Source organism: Vigna unguiculata, chromosome 6 (assembly GCF_037176805.1).
Source record: "Vigna unguiculata cultivar grain cowpea cultivar isolate G323 ecotype 2 chromosome 6, ASM3717680v1, whole genome shotgun sequence".
Taxonomy (NCBI): domain Eukaryota; kingdom Viridiplantae; phylum Streptophyta; class Magnoliopsida; order Fabales; family Fabaceae; genus Vigna; species Vigna unguiculata.
In genome coordinates this window covers 47,312,236-47,330,117 of record NC_140797.1, presented here as the reverse complement: position 1 = coordinate 47,330,117, position 17,882 = coordinate 47,312,236, and the positions used below count along the sequence as shown (strand labels likewise).

The window sequence follows — 17,882 nt, the reverse complement described above, 5'->3', positions numbered from 1 at the left end:
TTTGATATCAAAGTGAATACTACCATTTTTCGCACCATGAGATTTTAAAACGTGTTTTGCTTTCAAACACACTCTCAAATTGTTTCACAATCTGGCTTCGATTCGTGATAATATCAATTGTTAGTGTTATTACCGAACCTTAGAAATGTTACATAAGTGTATATGATTCCCATTTTTCGTTTTTGTTTCTGCAAATAAAATAAAATAAAGTGACGAAATTTGGAGCAAAGATTGGAATGGACTTGTTCAGGCCCCTAATTTGGGTTGTTTTGTCTTGAGTTGGGCTCAATGGTAGCTGTTGAAATTAGCACTGTTAGGACCGTTCTTTGGTGTGCCAAGATTTTGAAAGGTTCAACTCAAAGAGAAGTAAACAAGTCAAAAGAACCATTCCACCTCGTTTTGTTCACTATTTACGCAAATCAACTGAATAATTAAACCAACTCATTTTATTTTCAGCCATGTTCACTTCATCTATCATCTTATTATGGTTTAATTTGGAGATCTTGGTTTTAACGACCAAGTCATACCTATAACACAACATAACCCAAAATACATATATTAATTAGTTGTTAACTAAAATAGAAGTTTCCTTTCCCTTCGACTATACAGTGATTTCAACAAATTTATTCATAAACTTCTTTTAAGAAAATAAAAAACAAATCAAAATTAATTTATGTATACGTTCTATATAACTTTTTTAAACTTTTATTATTAGCTTATATATAGACTAGTTTTAAAAACATTAATTTAATTAATTTTTAAAAAGATTCTCCTAAATAATATATATATATATATATATATATATATATATATATATATATATATAAGTGACTTTTTTTTTCTACATGTTCCTTGTGTGGTAATAATGTTGAATTTTTCTCCGTATTGTTCTATTACTATAAAGTTGAAAAAATGATCGTCGGAAGATTTTCAGGATTTGCAGTTTTTTTTTGTTCAACTTATGAAGTCAATGATATGGAGATGAGAAATTATAATAAATTTCAGAATCCAATTAGGTTTCCTTGTCGTATCTTTCAAAATAAGAAGTTCTGTTTTTTTATGCTAAAATTTTTCAATAATTAAAATAGGGAAGGTAGAATGATTTAATTTATGGACATAATATTCACTTTGATTGGAGAGTAATTCTTCTTTTGTTTGTCATTGTTTTTTTTATCAACGAGTGATTTTTGGAGTTTTGAAAAGAGATAATATCACATTGGTACTTGCATTTTTATAAGTATATATAGTTACAAATTTATCGTGTTTTTTGTGTAAGAAATAATTATGCTATGATAAATTAACTAATTTAACTTTAATTTATAAATAAAAATATAAATGATTTAATGTTTTAATATATATATATATATATATATATATTTATATAATTTATTTATTTATTTTTTATAGTTGGTATAGTTTGTATATGTTTTGTGAAATAATTCTCATCCTATAATATATAATATATGAAGTTAAACTATACCCACTATACTCACTATGAAGTTAAACATTGCATTAATGACGATTAAAAATAATTCTCATCATATAATATATAAAATAACACTCTAAATATCATCATCATCATATGGTGTCATTAAATGACATCTTTTACAAATGTCATAAAAAGTAAAATGTAACAGTTATTTTTATTATCTTTATAGTATTACTTTAAAAAAATGAATTTAACTAATACATAAATGTGTATGTATGATTAATATCTGAAAACGAAATACTAGTGATTTCTTTAAATAGATGATATTGGTTTTTTTGTGATGTTATAAATGCAATGTTCAAAATGATTTGTATATATTATTACATAACAGTATGAATGGATGACTTAGACTTAAGAATCCATTCCATGGATGAACCATATGAATCCATATGTTCATAATCGAGACTTGTCCAATATACATATAACATGTGTTTTATTTGGCCCATTCGTTTTTTTTTTCCATGAGCCCCAACCGAACAAACAAAAGTGGAAGACACTATTGTTCATACAACATATGTTTTTTCCTTGAACCCCAAACAAACAAAAGTCAAAGACACTATTCTGCACGTGTCCAAATAAAAATTACTTTTGTATATTTCTTAAGTTTAATTTGTCTGTTACAACACCATACATAATTTGTATGCATATTGTTTCTACGAAGATATATAGCTCACTGGTTTTATTGAATGGATTTTTCGCCTTGATTTAGATATTTTTTGCCAACTTTTATATAAAAATAGATTTAAATATGAATAATCATATTACGAAAAATTCCAGAACAAAAGAAAAATACAAAAACTTCACTATTTTGTTAGTTTTGTTGTCATTTCTGCTTTTAAATTCGTGTTTTACCACATTTTTTGGTGTACCTCCCTTTCTTTTTCTTCGTGTTCCTAAAATGTAATATCTTTATTTTATTCTTGATTAAAATATATTAAAAAAATTCTTAATCTACCTATCATTGACACTTTCCCTTTTTTTTCCGAGTAGGCTGCACCTTCCTCCATTATTTCATTGGACATTTTGGGTTGGTGTTGGTTTTCGTTCGTGAAGGGATTTTTCTTTTATGTATTTTGAATTATGAATTTTGGAAAGTATCTTCAAATTTGAATTTTTTTAGAATATATATTTTAAAAGGTATTTTTTTTAAATGTATTATAGATTGTATAATTTGAAAAATATTTTTAAATTTAAAAATATTTTTTGAAATATGCATTTTGAAATATATTTTGTATATATTTTGTAAGTTCATTTCGAAATATATGTTTTGAAACATATTTTTATATCTGAAAATATCTTTCGGATTCAACATTCTAGATTGAATAATTTAAAATTTATTAAAAGAAAAAGAGACTCAGGAGATAATTTTGACCTTTATATTATAATTTTAATGGAGATAATGTAGAACTTTTATGTTTTCGGTCTGTAGGAAAAAAGGGAGGTGCAAGAAGAAGGAGTCTCAATTTCATGTCCTTGCCTATTGTGCGTTTAGGGTGTGGTCCAGCTCTATAATTTTATTTTGTTGCTCGGTACTGGATCCATGCTGTTCTCCCCCTTGTTTGGATTTACGAGATTGGGCCCGTTACGGTAAAAAACCAATCTTTGTTTTGAATTTTGAATTTTGGTAATTTTTTTTTTAATTTAATCTCTCTTGTTTTAAATTTTGATTAAAAATCCTGACCTCAATTTTTTAAAACAATATAATTTTTTCTTCTCTAATTTAAGACTAACTTAATAATTAAGTTTAATTACAAGTTATATACACATGTTAAAATATTTTTTTATAATTTATAAATCAAATGACTTCATCTAAATACTCAAATTGTTTTATCTTTTGCACTTCACTTAAATATTCAGATATTTTACATTTAGATGGATTGATTTGATGTATAAATTATAAAATATATATTTTAACATGTATATAAAAATTATAATTAAGCTTAATTACTAATTTCATCTCAAATAGGATAAGACAATTTAATAATTTTAAAAAATAGAAGACTGAATTGAATCAAAATTTTAAATAAAGAGACTAAATTAAAATTTTACAAAAAATTAAATCTTTATAAATAATTGAAAAACCAAACTGAACCTTTCTAAAAAATTGAAGAATTAAATTGAATCAAAATATAACATCAAAACTAAAATGAACAAAACCACAAAATTATAAGATTAAATCAATAATTAAGTCCCAATTTCCATGTTTTAAATGGACTGCTTCACCCTCTATCCAGGCCCATACTATAGACTTTTCTTTTGAGCCGATTTGACATCTTATATGTACATATCCACAGTAATTTTAGTGGATAATTTATGTCCTTAAGTTTCTTTTTTCTTTCTTTCTTTCAATTTTATTCGTCTTTAATGATATTCTAATTGTTCTTTCAAATATATTCATTGATCATATTATTTTAATATATTTATTTTGTTAAAAAATATGACATTATGCAGAGAAACTTGTTAAATAAAAATAATATCCACACCATTTTACGAATTCTGATAAGATTTAGTTAATGATAAAAAGAATGAAACTATTAAAAAAATTAACTTTTGGATATAGGATGTTACAACTAGTAATTCTTAATATACTATCGAATTTTTCTTAATTTATAGATTACATAGTAAAGTAAATTTATAATTTGATATTCAATCACTCAAACTTAATGTTAAAAAGATCAAAACATTAAAAATATTTATACAAAATGTAATTTGTAGTTATTAAAATATAACCAAAATACTTGATATTATGCGAATATTTCTTTAGTTATTTTTTAGTAATAGAAATATTTATTTGTTTAAATAATATTTTATCTTAATCAAGTTATCATCCCAAACTTTAAATCATCATTTATCATCATATACAAAAGAAAATACAAACAGGTATAAAATTCACACCTAACCTCTATCAAATAGAACAAACAACACCAACCTGAAAAGCTTAAAAAACATATTTATTTTATTTCTGTTACAAATTTTATACTGCACACTATTTTTTTCTCATTCTAAATGTGATTTCCTCTAATATTTTTACCCAAGTTCTCAGAAGGGACAATTGAGTTAAACTTTTATAGTTTACACCACAAATTACATAATTATGAATTTTACTATTAGTCAACCAAATACTCAAAGAAAAAACACTAAAATTAATAGAGTATTAGTGTTTAAACACTAAAACTAATTAAATAATAATTAAACTTGTTTCGGTCTCAAACTAGAACATTCATAAGTAGTTGTGTTTCTATCTAAGTATTTTTCCTTTTTCAATTTATAAATGTAAAATAGGTATTGTGGAAAGGTTTGACTTGGTGGCGAACACTGTAACTTTAATTGTTGGTCTGACTCTTAAAAAGAAACTATAGAGACTGCTACATGTTTAAGAGTCCCTATCTAATTGTTTGAATTATTAAATAGTACTGTTTTCAAAATTTTCAAAATAAATTAAAAATTAACTTCCTGTAATAATTGTGTACTATAGTTCAGTAATTAACTAAAAAATAATTATGAGACCAATCCCATTAAATCTATTGAACTGTGTGCGTTAATGTGATTCTACCCGATATTAGGATTATTCTCAGGGTAGAGAAACCAGATGCAGATTAAACTATTAAATGTTTTTTTTTTTCTTCATTTGGTTTGGATTCATTTGTGGGTATAATTTTCTGAACCATCAACTTCTGAAAACAAAGACAGACATTTCCAGTTTTCCAAGATGGTCCATTATTGGAAACAAAGCAAATATTGCATTTTGCACATGTTGTGATTCCTATGCAACAGCATTGTCCAATAACTATCCATATGAAAACGGGTGTATGTTATAATTTAAACCACTCACAGTATTGATTAAAATCTCTACTCACATTTATTTGAATTATAAATTAAGAAAATAATTTATAATTAATGAGGGTTAGGAAAATATCCATGGAATGGTCAAGTTGCATGAGAAATTTTGTCGCCTTGTTTTAGAAGGTGTTGATGTGAATTGCACAACACAACAGAACACAACTCATTGAACCCCACACATGCATATTACCTTTTTCTCCACCTAAAGTGAGCATTACAGCTGTTTGATAGTTGGCTTCAGATCAGATCCACCTCTTTTTTTAATTCAACAAAATCATATTACACCTTCATCACTTTATTCTTTTCAACCATTTTTTTTTCACAGAGTAATACTCCAAATGGTTAAGGTTTTTGTGTTATTTTATACAAAAAGAAAAAAAAAACTATTTGTTTTTGTCCTTAATGAAAACTTCAAAAAAATCGAAAAGAGTAAATGCATGACCACAAGACAAGGAACTGTTTTGTCTTCATGTCTTAATTTTTGGTTTAATGCCATAGAGAAAATAATTGTATGTTACTGTGGATGGTCCTTTAATAAGAGTCTCATTCATTAGGTGAAGCACACATAAAACTCAACTGAATCATCTGTCCTCTTAAAATCCTAATGCAGACAACAATGCCACTGCGATTCAATTTGAAGAAGAAGAAGAAGAAGCCATTAAATCCGAGGAGCATATTCTTTCTCCTACCCTATAATTAATGACCTTCTTTAGCAAGACCAAACGTGACCCACCAAACAGAGGACAAAGCTTCCAATAATGTCTTTTATCAAATCATAATCTCTTGGAAACTCACTCCCCCAATACAAACAAATAATTACAATCCTTCTACTATGAATAGTAAAATAAAAATAATTTTTTTATAAGAGAGCAAGATGAAAATTTAACAATTCTTCACACTCTTTGATTGAAGTTACCCTGCCCAATATTTTGATGAGTTTATCTTAGTTGATTTTTGTGAAAGGAAAGAAAGGAGTTAGATACGCAGACAAAGCAGAAGGTGTCGCTGTTGCATGTGGTGAGGGCGTTGAAATCCTATAATATTATTGCCCCACTTCACACTCCATGTGCCATGCTGCATTTGATTTCCCTCCTCTCTCCCTAACTCTTTCTCTCTCACATTCACACAACAACAGCAACAACTACTAACGTTGTTGTTGTTCTTGTTCTTCTTTTCCTTCTTTACTTCACCAAGCATCCATTCCCATATGCTCTGACATGGCTTCCAATTCCAAGGCCATTTTGGACTATGCTTTGTTTCAACTCACTCCCACCAGAACCAGGTCACCCTCAACTCTTTCTTTTTCGTTGCTATTTGCTCTAACCAATTCTTACTGGGTGCTTTTCTTTTGCATCTGTGGTTGCTTTATGCTCTTTTTTCTTTTGCAGATGTGAGTTGTTAGTCTTTTGTGGAGGTGCTCATCAGAAAATAGCTTCTGGGTTGTTTGAGCCTTTCGTTTCTCATCTCAAATTCGTCAGAGATGAGATCTCCAAAGGTGGATACTCCATTAAGCTTCTGCCTCCCTCCAACTCTGCCTTCTGGTTCACCAGAGCCACCTTTGAGAGGTGATTGTTGCTTCTATCCATTTTTTCGTTATCTTTTCTGGCCTCTTAGTCATTGTTATCAATCTCTTCTTTCATCTCAACAACTTTCCTAATCTTTTCCAATAGAAATTAAAGAGCCCGTGAATCAATACCTTGGTAATTGAAGCCTGTGATATGTACATATGGAATGGGAATGATATTCAAAGAACTTACTTTCTCAATTTTTTCATACAATTAGTATAAGGGTTAATCATTTTCACTCAGATTACCACCATGGATAGATACCTCTTCATGATGATACTAATTATTTAGTACTTAGATTGCTATGGAGGTCGCTTTTTGTTTGTCCCTACTAATAATCATTTTATTTGACACCCATCAACTTGTTTAGTTAAAGTACATGATATTGTCAAATCAAATCAGTGGGTAGATTAACAAATTGCAGGTCTTGAATGATAACAAATCAGCGGTTTCATAGATTTTTTTTTGGGGGGTGGGAGTGATTGAAAAGTACGATTCAGTTGAAGGCGAGAAAAGAGGAAGGACTCTGAAAATTATAAAAAAAACTAACGATTTTGTGTAATTTTTTTTCCTGTGCTTCTTCATTCAGCATCCACATTCATCAATTTAAGATTTATGAAGCTGATTTTGCTCACTTCGTCTTCTCTCTTTTCTTTTGGGGTGGGGTGTATTTTTCAGATTTGTGCGTTTTGTCAGCACACCGGCTATTCTGGAGAGGTTCGTTAGCCTTGAAAACGAAATTCTTCAGATTGAAAGTTCATTTCAAGCTAATGCTTTATCGATATCCAATGCAACTGCTGATGAAGGTACTGTTGGAAGCTGCATCTTAAACATGTTTTATGGATATTGCAGCATGAATTGCTCAGTGTTAGGTGCTATAATTGAATTCCAACAATTGTACTTATTAAGTCAAACGACCATGATTGAATGAAGTATGTGCGCATAATATTCACACCTAATCATGCACTGTTTAATTGGAACTATTTTCTTACTAAAATCTTATTGTGTATTAGGAATCGTGCCACAAAACAATGGCAACACAAGGAGGTTAAGTGATTCTGCGAAGGTACTTAATTTCTTAAAGAAATGTTTGAATTACTTAATAATCTCTGAATTATTTTTTTTCTTAATTTACGTTTTGTTTTGTTTCAGTTGAATGATGTACTTGAAGGTGTTGACATCAAAGAAGAGGAAAGCTCAAAGTAACTTTCTCTCTCTCTTCAATGGTTTCTATCGATGAAATTTAATTTTTAAAAGCATTTCCTAACACTTCTGGTTTGTATTGATAAGGGTTTCCCTGCATCGTCTGTTGGAATCTCGAATAGCACTACTCCGGAAGGAGCAAGCAATGGCTTATTCACGTGGTCTTGTTGCTGGATTTGAAATTGACAGCATTGATGATCTCATATACTTTGCAAATGCATTTGGAGCAACCCGATTAAGGTATGAACTGGAACTGCTACTTTTCTTACTTGTACACCGTAAAAGGGAAACTATCGTCAATTAAATTGTTACTCATAATTTCAATGCTATTTTTCGTGCCTCAAAAGAACTTTCCCTTGCTTTTCCTGACTTAAAATTATTATAACAATTGACCCTACTTTGTAGATTGTGAAATTTCACTTGTCTAAGGGGATCCCTCTTTTTGCTATGGAGGTTCAACTACCTTTGGATGTCAGTTCTCTCATTCCTTGTTTTTCTAAGGATCATTGAGAAATGAGAACCTATTCTTGTGAATATTTTAGTTCCTTTAAACTCTAACTGTAATCTTGTATGTCACACGTACTGATGGACTATGCCATACCAGTATATCAGATTAAGGGGAAATTTCTGCAAAACGTAACTGCTTTCTTACTTACAATGAGATATGATAAATCATTTAAAACTAGTGACCTATGGTTTTGGACTGGTGGACCTTGCCTCATTGACATGAAACCTTACCTTTGAAATCAACTTAGTCTTGATATTCAATGTATGTAGGGAAGCCTGCATTAATTTTAAGGAGTTATGGAAGAAAAAGCATGCAGATGATCTTTGGATAAAAGAAGTAGCCGCTATGCAGTCAAGCTTGCCACCGGCTCTCTCATTGTCTGGATCATCAGGAATCATACTGGCAAATGATATAACCGTCAATGACCAGAATAGCATTGCTTCTGGTGACGGAACGGAAACATCAAATTCTACATCAAACAAAAAAGAAGGTACTTTCTTAACTCTCTCTTCCTTTTCCTTTACCTTGACTATATTATGAATTTTGAAATTTACAGAAATCTTCACATCCAAATCCCCAGAATTTTAAATCTGATAATTATCATACCCAAACCAAACTCAACAATCAATTATATACTATTCTATACTATTATAAGCCGTAGACTGTTTATTTAATATCAAGGAATGCCATGTGCAGATGTGAACCTGCCTACACCAGATCAGAAACCTTCACATACAGCAAATGTTCATATGCAAATGCCCTGGCCTTACAATGTGCCTCCGTACATGTATAATCTTCCGCAAATGCCTTCGTACCAAGGATATCCTATGACTAATATGCAGACTGTTCCACCTTACCTTCTACCGAATGTCCAATGGTCTTCTGACATGGGAGTGAATCAGAAACCATCGTCAACCAAAAAGGATAAATCCCATAAGAAAAGAGCAGAAGAATATGAAGAAGACCAGCAGTCAGAATCCAGTGATCCTAATTCTGGAAGTGAGTCTGATTCTGATAAACAGAATCACTCCAGTCACTCATCGAAGGATGATCAGAAGAGGAGAAAGCACAGAAGAAAGTCATCTGGAACAGTTGTGATTCGTAATATTAACTACATCACTCCAAAAAGGAGAAATGGAAATGAGGATGGAGTCTCTGACGAATCTTCAGAAGATGACGATATCATAGATGAACAAATCATCAAACAAAAGGTCGGTGTTGCACTTGAATCTCTGCAAAAGGTCCATAAAGGTGAAAAACATGCTAATGGGAAAAAAGCAGCAGCCCGACACAAGGTAACTAAATCAAGTGATGCGACTGAGGAAGATATCGCTGAAAACTTGAGTGATGCATCCCAAGGAGGAAACAATAACGACAACTGGAGTGCATTCCAGAACCTTTTGAAGATAGATGAGGGTACTGGAATTGATGGACCAGAAAGGATGAAGTCAATTGATGTCAGGGATGAACATTTTATGGTGAGAAGCGCAGAAGAAACAATGGCGTATGCTGCTGGTTCAACTCCAAACTTGGATTTCAAAGAAGTTCTCAAGAATCCTAAAGTTCCAAATGACTCCTTTATCGTGGCTAATAGAGATGGAGGAAATGAAGGCGGATCCAAGCTGGATGAGTATGTAGACAACATCGGTCCAGTTACAAAGAGCAGGGATAATGTGGGTGAAGAAATAGTGCTATCACATAGATCAAACGAACCAGGAAATAAACACAGTGATCCATTATCTACTTTTGCTGCTGACTCATTACAAACAAAGGGCAGAACATCAGATGATTGGTTTATTGTTGAAAATTTGGAAAAGATGAGGAGCCCTGATCCTCAAATTGTGTCTGCTGCAGTGTTTGATGGTGATTACACTTCACCAGTGAATGGTCATTCCCAATCCGAGAAAAGAAGTGAACGAACTCTCGTTGATGATTCCTTCATGATTCAGGGTCAATTAGTAAACAATGATCTTTCTGGATACCAGTGGAAAACGGACTTAAGTATGGTTGCAGATCTAACTCATGCCAACAAGCCTGAAAGTGATGCAGCTTCTTCAAATGAGAAACGTGCATTATCGAAGAACCAGGAGCCTAGCGACCTCTTTGTAGTTCTACAACGTGATTCTGGATTAGATTCTGCTGAGGGCTCACGAGCATTGGACTATGAAATTGACTTTTCCTTACGAGAAACTGATAGAAGATCCTCCTTTGAGCATTCTCATGACAAGTTGAATGACAATCTTCCTGCTAGTCCTGTGAAAACCAGTGTGAGCAAAAGCAAAACTTCTGGAACAAGAAGTTCAGAAAAGGATGAGAAGTCAAAAGCTTTGCGCAGTTCCTCCGGAAAGGGCAAGCCTGAAATCATTTCTAGGGCCAGAAAGCCATCTCTCCCTAGTAGGCCTATTGTTCAGAAGAGCAAAAGGGAACAGGTATGGTGATTTTTCAATTGTTCAGAAGCATTGTTATATAATCCTAACACTTCTTTTCACATAGCATGCATTAATCCTAACACTTAACTATGCTTATGATGGTAAACAGGAAGATGAGAACAGGAAGAGGATGGAAGAATTGCGGAATGAACGTCAGAGGAGAATTGCTGAAAGAACTGCATCCTCTGGTCTTGCTCGAGGTGGGCCCAAGAAAGACCAAATTGAAGGTAAAACAGCAAGGGTTTCACCTAAGAATGACAAGAACAAGACTCAACCTGTGAAAGAGACAAACAGAAACAGTTCTGTCAAGGTCAGGGGATTTTAGCAAAACTTTCAGTCCGATGTGGATGCAGATTTTATTCTCTACATGGTAAAGTGTATTTAAATAACGGTTGATTAAAATGAAATGATTAATTTCGTTTTTTATAAACTTTAAGTTATTGCATGTATTCAGTCTTATAATCACTCAAAATGTTTTGTTTTTGTTTCACGGTTGTATATCAATAGATTCTTTATCGATTGTAGGTGAAAACTTGTCATAAAGGTTTTGTTGGATTAATAATTATTCAAGTTTAACAGGTTGTGTGGATTGTATTATATCCCGGCATTCTTTGTTCTATGTAATGTATGAAACCTTTATAAATAATTCTATTCTTTTTGCAAATAATTATGAATTTATTTTTCTGTTTTTGATTCCATTGTCAATTATGATACCGCTAGGAAAAAGAAAGTGAAAACAATTCACATCTTCTTTATGCGATGCTTTCAATTATAGCATTTCGAGAATTTCGGTGAATAAAAAATGGCATAGACAAAAGAAGATTTTGATCTAACCTCAAAAAGATCGTTGCCATGTTCTTACAAGTAAAAGAAAAAAAAAATCTTGGTTTTTCATAGGATACACTCAAAATTACAAATCAAACGGTGAAAGAATCAGTAGTTTTAAGGCGATGGAGATTCTCCTTGATACAGAGTTGGGACAAACCACCAAAAACAATAAGAAATTATATAAAACTGGATGAACGAATTGCTAGGTAATGGAGATTTTTTTTAATCGAACCCAATTTCAATTCCTTTTTTTAGGCACTGAGAAATTGGCGTTGTTACACCTAACACACTCAGAACCAACGTTAAGTAGTTTGTTAAAACTTAAAAGTGGGAACTTAAACAAAATTATAGAAAATTTGAAGAGACATGTCAAAGGGTCGAAACGGTTTAATATTGTCTTGTTTTAGCAATGAACCTTCCCATAATATACTATACAATGTTACAAGAAATTAGTTACAACCTCATCTATACTTTACACTGCTATTCTGTTTACTGTTTTAGTGCCCAACACAACTAGCTATATATTTACTTCAATTTTTCTGTCTTTGTCATAGATCCTAAACGAACAGTTTCCTCGTTGCGCAGTAGTTTATTGCGAATTACTATGAAGACAGTATAAACTCAAACACAATGGCTGAAAACAACTAAATCAAATCCAAAATATACGACTGAAAAGGTATTATATTTTTCATCCTAGCTCTCTCACATTAGGTCAAACCTCCTTATTGCACGCATGTCGCTTATTTTTTATTATAATGTCAATTAGAAAATTCTACAGATTTTTCTGTCTTTTAATACCTTCAACGGGCTTTCATTTTGAGCTGAACATGTCAGCTTGCTTATACACACTTTGTGAACTTGTGGTTCTCACATCATGATGATTTTTTTTTTTAAATTCAGGGTTTCAAGTCAATATAAGCAAACCTATTAAGACATGTCTAATGTAAGATTATGTGGTTTGAAGCCATTTCGCTTTGGACGAAAGACATGTCTTTTTGAGGTAAGATTCTTCTGGTCTTCTTGTTTACCCAGAATATGTGAAAATATGATTCTGAGAATTTTGAAATTTATGACAAAGCAATACCCAATTTTTTTGTCATTGTATATTGCATGGCTTGGTTTGTTCCATGCTTAAAATTTGCCTAGTACTTTAGAAAGATTGAAGCAGTGGAAACATTTAGAGAACTTTCACGAGATAAAATTCGGCAAATTTTTATCTCCTAACCATTACAAAATGTAGGAATTTCAATTTTCGCTGTCCCAAATATTATTCAGATTTTATATATATATATATGCATCTTCTAAAAGTTTGTCATGTTCAGTCAATGAAAAGCTTTACGACGCCCAAGAAGCCTTCTATGGCTCATAACGAAGGGAAGGGAGGGTCAATTGAGTGGTCATTTGTTGGTGCAGACCAATTGATTTCAATGATGAAGGTCCATAAGAAGATCTTTGTCTTCAGGGATATCATGGACCTTGTTCCTATGAACAGTTCCGCTTCCTTGCATGAGGTACTTCATATTTATGAATTATATATATATGCCTTCTTTCTATGAAATTGAAAAAATATATAAAGATGACTTTGCCTCCCTTTGTTTTTCATCTGTCATATTTTAGATGGTTATTACAACCTTAGAAGATCTTCAAAGGCTTTACCCGGGGATAATACCAAGAAAAAAAGTGTCAAACATCAAAGACAAGCCTATACATCAGGTTAACTTGCAGTTACTTGTATTTACTTCAGAAATTTGTATAACACAGAATACTAAATGTAGAAAGTTTTGTGCTAGGGTCTTGTCTACTTCTGCGAGGCTTTAAAGTCTCTTGGAGAATCTTGGACGAGTGATTGTACGGAAAAACACAGTTATGAGTTACCAGCGTGTAAAGATAACACCAACATGCGCCAACTGGGTACGCTACTAATAATCTCATGTCGGATTTCAGAGTTTCTGACAACTGTCTCAGTTGAATTTCGTTGAATTTCAGTTGGTTGTTACTTTATTTGTTTCGCAGGTGAAACTATGTCGACCACACTAGATTGTTTGATTAAGATTGCCAGTGAGAAGTTTGATGTTATGGAAGAAGATGACCCAAAAAAGGTTATACGCAACAACTCCTTTTCAGATATGACTCATTTCCCTGTCACACCAAAATCCGTGCTTCCAGAATCCATGAGCCCAGAATATTGTAGTACCATTCCACTTTGGTCTGTTAAAGCTGTGGGAAAGCTGAAGCCAATTGATTTAAAGCGTTTATCTTTCCACATGTCACCGCCACGCTTGCAAACCCACGAGACAGAGAAGGAACAAACCATAAACATGGATATAGTAGATCAAACAGTTGAAAATCCAGGAAGAAGCTTATCACAAGATATAGTTCTTCAATCGGACACTACCAGTGATCATGGAGAAACATATGATAATCCTCAAACAACGGAAGACGTGGAGAAACTTTCAGCATCTCCACCAGTATTGCAGCCAAATATGACACTACCCCCACCACCACCACCACCACCACTACCTTTGAGCTCAAGTTTAGCACTAGTACCACCAAATCCCTTCAAAACTGGACCAGCTCCGGCACCTCCACCGTCAATGCCACGTGGAAGCGGAGCAGCTGCTCCACCACCACCTCCACCTGGAGCAGGGAGATCCTTGCGGCCTAAGGCAACCACCAAACTGAAAAGGTCAACACAATTAGGAAACCTATATAGAACTCTCAAGGGAAAAGTGGAAGGATCCATCATCAAAGGCAAATCATCCGGTGGGAGAAGTAGTGCAATTGGAGCAGGAACTAGTGGGAAACAAGGAATGGCTGAAGCTCTAGCAGAGATGACAAAAAGGTACGCTTTTTCAGAAACACTGCATAATTTGGCTTGTTTTTAATTTAAGCCTTGAAACCACATGTCTCACCACTTTCTTTTGTTATTTCAATGGTTGGTTTTTACTAGATCATCTTACTTCCAACAAATAGAAGAAGATGTTCAGAGGTACACCAAACAGATCACAGAACTGAGATCTGCTATTACCAATTTCAAGACAAAGGATATGATAGAACTTGTTAAGTTCCACAAAGACGTTGAATCCGTTCTTGAGAATCTAACTGATGAGTCACAAGTGAGTTTAGAAACCACATTCATGTATTATTTTGCTTGTTCTTTCGATTCCGTGATACAAAATTCCACTGCTGTGTAGGTCCTATCTCGATTTGAAGGCTTTCCCTCGAAAAAGTTAGAAGCTATAAGAATGGCAACCGCGCTTTATCTTAGGTTGGATTCAGTTCTTACCGAGCTTCAAAATTGGAATATAGTGACTCCTGTAAGCGAGTTCCTTGACAAGGCTGAACGTTATTTCAGTAAGGTGATTTTCTGAATCATTGATGGCATTGATTGTTTTAATGTATGTGCGTTATTTCTAACTCGCAAGACCAACATACAGATAAAAACGGAATTAGATTGTTTGGAGCGAACCAAGGACGAAGAATCCAAGAAATTTAAAAGCCACAACATCGAATTCGACTTCTACATCCTTATAAAAATCAAAGAAGCCATGGTGGATGTTTCCTCCAATTGCATGGAAGTAGCACTAAAGGTTACACATTGTTTAGTTTTGGTGATTCCAGCTTAGGATGATTTAGTATGATATTGACTTTATGTGTATCTGCATGAACTGAATGCAGGAGAGGCGCAGTGATGGTGCAAGCAGAGATTCAGGATCAAACCTTATTAATGGAAAAAGAAAAGAACATGGGAAGTTGCTTTGGAGGGCTTTCCAATTCGCATTTCGAGTCTACACATTTGCCGGTGGACATGATGATCGTGCGGACAAACTGACCAGAGAATTGGCTAAGGAAATAGAGAGTGATCCCAACCGGCCATAACCTTTCACAAGATTATGCTTCATACTACAATCATCATTTTTTGTAATGGACAATTTAGACGTAGCTCCTCCATAGATGTCTTCGTGTTATTCTCTTACCAAAATCACAGTTTCACTTCTGTGATGCATACGGATATTTATTAAAATTTTACTATCAGAGTTTGAACTTTAAAATAAGAGGATCAAATTTTATTTATTTTAAAACCACAAGACGAAAGTTACGAGTTGAATAAAACGGAAGGATTGCAATTGCGCATATCATTAAAGTAAAATTACACAAAATTATCGTATAATATAAAAATATTTTTTAAAAATGCACCACCATTGATACAATATATTTTGATAAGATTTGAAAAAAATGGAATTAGTCCAAATTAAGCTTTAAAAATTGAATTTTTAATATGTATACTTTATAATCATTATTATTATATAAAAAGTTTATATATGTTTTGTACTCCCAGGCCCAATTAATTGTGAGGCATTACTTGTGTACTGCTGTACTTTGTGAAGGCAGTGAAGTACATGTGTACTGCAGAGTGGGAGTTTTGCCATATATATGTTGTAGTAGCATTTCACTCCAACAAACAACCTCAAATTTTTATTTTGTGGCAGTTTAGCTCTCATTACTACATTTTCTCCTATCTTTGAGAACATGGGTAACTTCTATTTTCTGGGGGTTCCAGGTTTCTTCTGAAGCTTTATCCCAAAATCCTAAATCATTGTCTGTTTCTTCCTTAATTGTTTGTTAAGGAAAGAGAAAAGGGTTTTTTGGGAAAGGCAGGGGAAATAGAAGGTTCCCATGTCCTCACGGTTAGCAGAAAACGGGATGTTATACCAACCGATACTATCTGGATAACGCTACCTATGGGAGATGCCAACATTAATACAGACGTGCAAAAACAAAAAGCTTACGGGCCTTCGCCAGTTGGGCTCAACAAAATAGCCACCAGCCCATTCCACATAACAAGGGAGGACCATTTTTTTACAACCCCACTCTTTTTTAGCTGTTGCTTCTTGCACTCCATGTCTTCCTTCTGCACCTTATAAAAAATTAAAGTTGAAGTGTATTTGGTTTGTTTGTGTTTTTGTTGTGTTGTGAAGGTTGTGGTATACGTTTTGGTGGTAGCTGGTGCTGCTTAGTGGTGTTTGGTGGTGGTTGCCGGTGGTGGGAGGTGATTATAGTGCATTCAGTCACGGTGAGCTGTTTTTTATTTTTTTTTCAATTAAGTTTTAGATTGTGTAATTTGGAGATTGAGAAATTGGGGTAATTAGCACGAGCACAAGTTGGATAAACCACCCTTCTGAGTCACATCAATGACAATGTTATAGTAGAGCAAAGATAACACGTTTCTTACTAACTTTATAAACTAAAAGGTAAATAGAAAGGTTAAGATTTGATATTGACACACCCAAAAAATATATGCTCTAAGTCAACCTTAGAAATGGTCCAACAAGCAACCAAATTGTGATCCGTTCATAAATTTTTTAGGCCCTCAATCACTTCCTCTTCAACGTTATCATTCAATGATATTTAGATTAAATGGTTTCAAATTTACCACTTTATTATTCAACAATTTGCAATTGATCATGTTTAAGTAACAGTTATAATCACTTAGTGTCGTGCAGGATTCAATTAGGTAATATACATATTTTATCTGAAGAGTTTTCTATGAATATTATATTTATTTTAGTTTGAGAATTCTTTAAAACGGTTAGGTTTCAGATTGAATTCCTTAAACCTTTTAAAATTGTTATAGATAGGTCTATACATATAATTTAAAAATCCCGTAAGTTTTCATGTCTATTTTCTTAAAAAAAAAAAATGTATAGTTTCCTATAAAAAGATGAATAACCGATAGGATTCAGGATTCCAAAGAAGTTGAATTTATATAAAGATTCATATATGCTTTGCAAATTTTAGAAACATATATAAAATATTTCAATAATGAAAATCTGCATATATATTAAGTTAACCTGCGTTTTATTTTTGAATCCCCTTATATATTCCAAAGGGACTATCGTTGTCTAATGAATGGCGTGTAATCATTCATTACTTCTTCTTTTTTATGTAACCACCATTAGTAATATTATTTTCCGCTAGTAATATTGTAATGAAAAATTATTCCACTTTTAAATCTATTT

At 32.6% G+C, this 17,882-nt stretch overlaps 2 protein-coding genes across 2 annotated transcripts; both read left to right on the top strand.

Annotated features, from left to right (window-relative positions):
- The first annotated feature begins 6,303 nt into the window (after positions 1-6,303).
- LOC114187681 (disease resistance protein (TIR class)) lies at positions 6,304-11,701 on the top strand. Its single transcript, XM_028075988.2, has 9 exons — positions 6,304-6,611; positions 6,718-6,894; positions 7,573-7,700; positions 7,908-7,960; positions 8,047-8,096; positions 8,185-8,337; positions 8,875-9,095; positions 9,302-11,034; positions 11,144-11,701. Exons 1-9 carry the CDS (start codon positions 6,547-6,549, stop codon positions 11,357-11,359), a joined length of 2,796 nt encoding a protein of 931 aa, XP_027931789.2. The 5' UTR covers positions 6,304-6,546; the 3' UTR covers positions 11,360-11,701.
- A 697-nt stretch (positions 11,702-12,398) lies between these two features.
- LOC114187238 (uncharacterized) lies at positions 12,399-15,944 on the top strand. Its single transcript, XM_028075431.2, has 10 exons — positions 12,399-12,538; positions 12,763-12,862; positions 13,185-13,373; positions 13,480-13,575; positions 13,653-13,773; positions 13,876-14,704; positions 14,813-14,978; positions 15,057-15,221; positions 15,300-15,452; positions 15,541-15,944. Exons 2-10 carry the CDS (start codon positions 12,797-12,799, stop codon positions 15,739-15,741), a joined length of 1,986 nt encoding a protein of 661 aa, XP_027931232.2. The 5' UTR covers positions 12,399-12,538; positions 12,763-12,796; the 3' UTR covers positions 15,742-15,944.
- Positions 15,945-17,882: the final 1,938 nt, after the last annotated feature.

Bases quoted from the DNA above. Each gene is read 5' to 3' on its own strand.
- LOC114187681 (XM_028075988.2), top strand. From the start codon at position 6,547: ATGGCTTCCAATTCCAAGGCCATTTTGGACTATGCTTTGTTTCAACTC. The intron at 6,895-7,572 runs GTGATTGTTGCT...TGTATTTTTCAG, and splicing joins ACCAGAGCCACCTTTGAGAG to ATTTGTGCGTTTTGTCAGCA. The intron at 7,701-7,907 runs GTACTGTTGGAA...ATTGTGTATTAG, and splicing joins CAATGCAACTGCTGATGAAG to GAATCGTGCCACAAAACAAT.
- LOC114187238 (XM_028075431.2), top strand. From the start codon at position 12,797: ATGTCTAATGTAAGATTATGTGGTTTGAAGCCATTTCGCTTTGGACGA. The intron at 13,576-13,652 runs GTTAACTTGCAG...GTTTTGTGCTAG, and splicing joins AAGACAAGCCTATACATCAG to GGTCTTGTCTACTTCTGCGA. The intron at 15,453-15,540 runs GTTACACATTGT...AACTGAATGCAG, and splicing joins GCATGGAAGTAGCACTAAAG to GAGAGGCGCAGTGATGGTGC.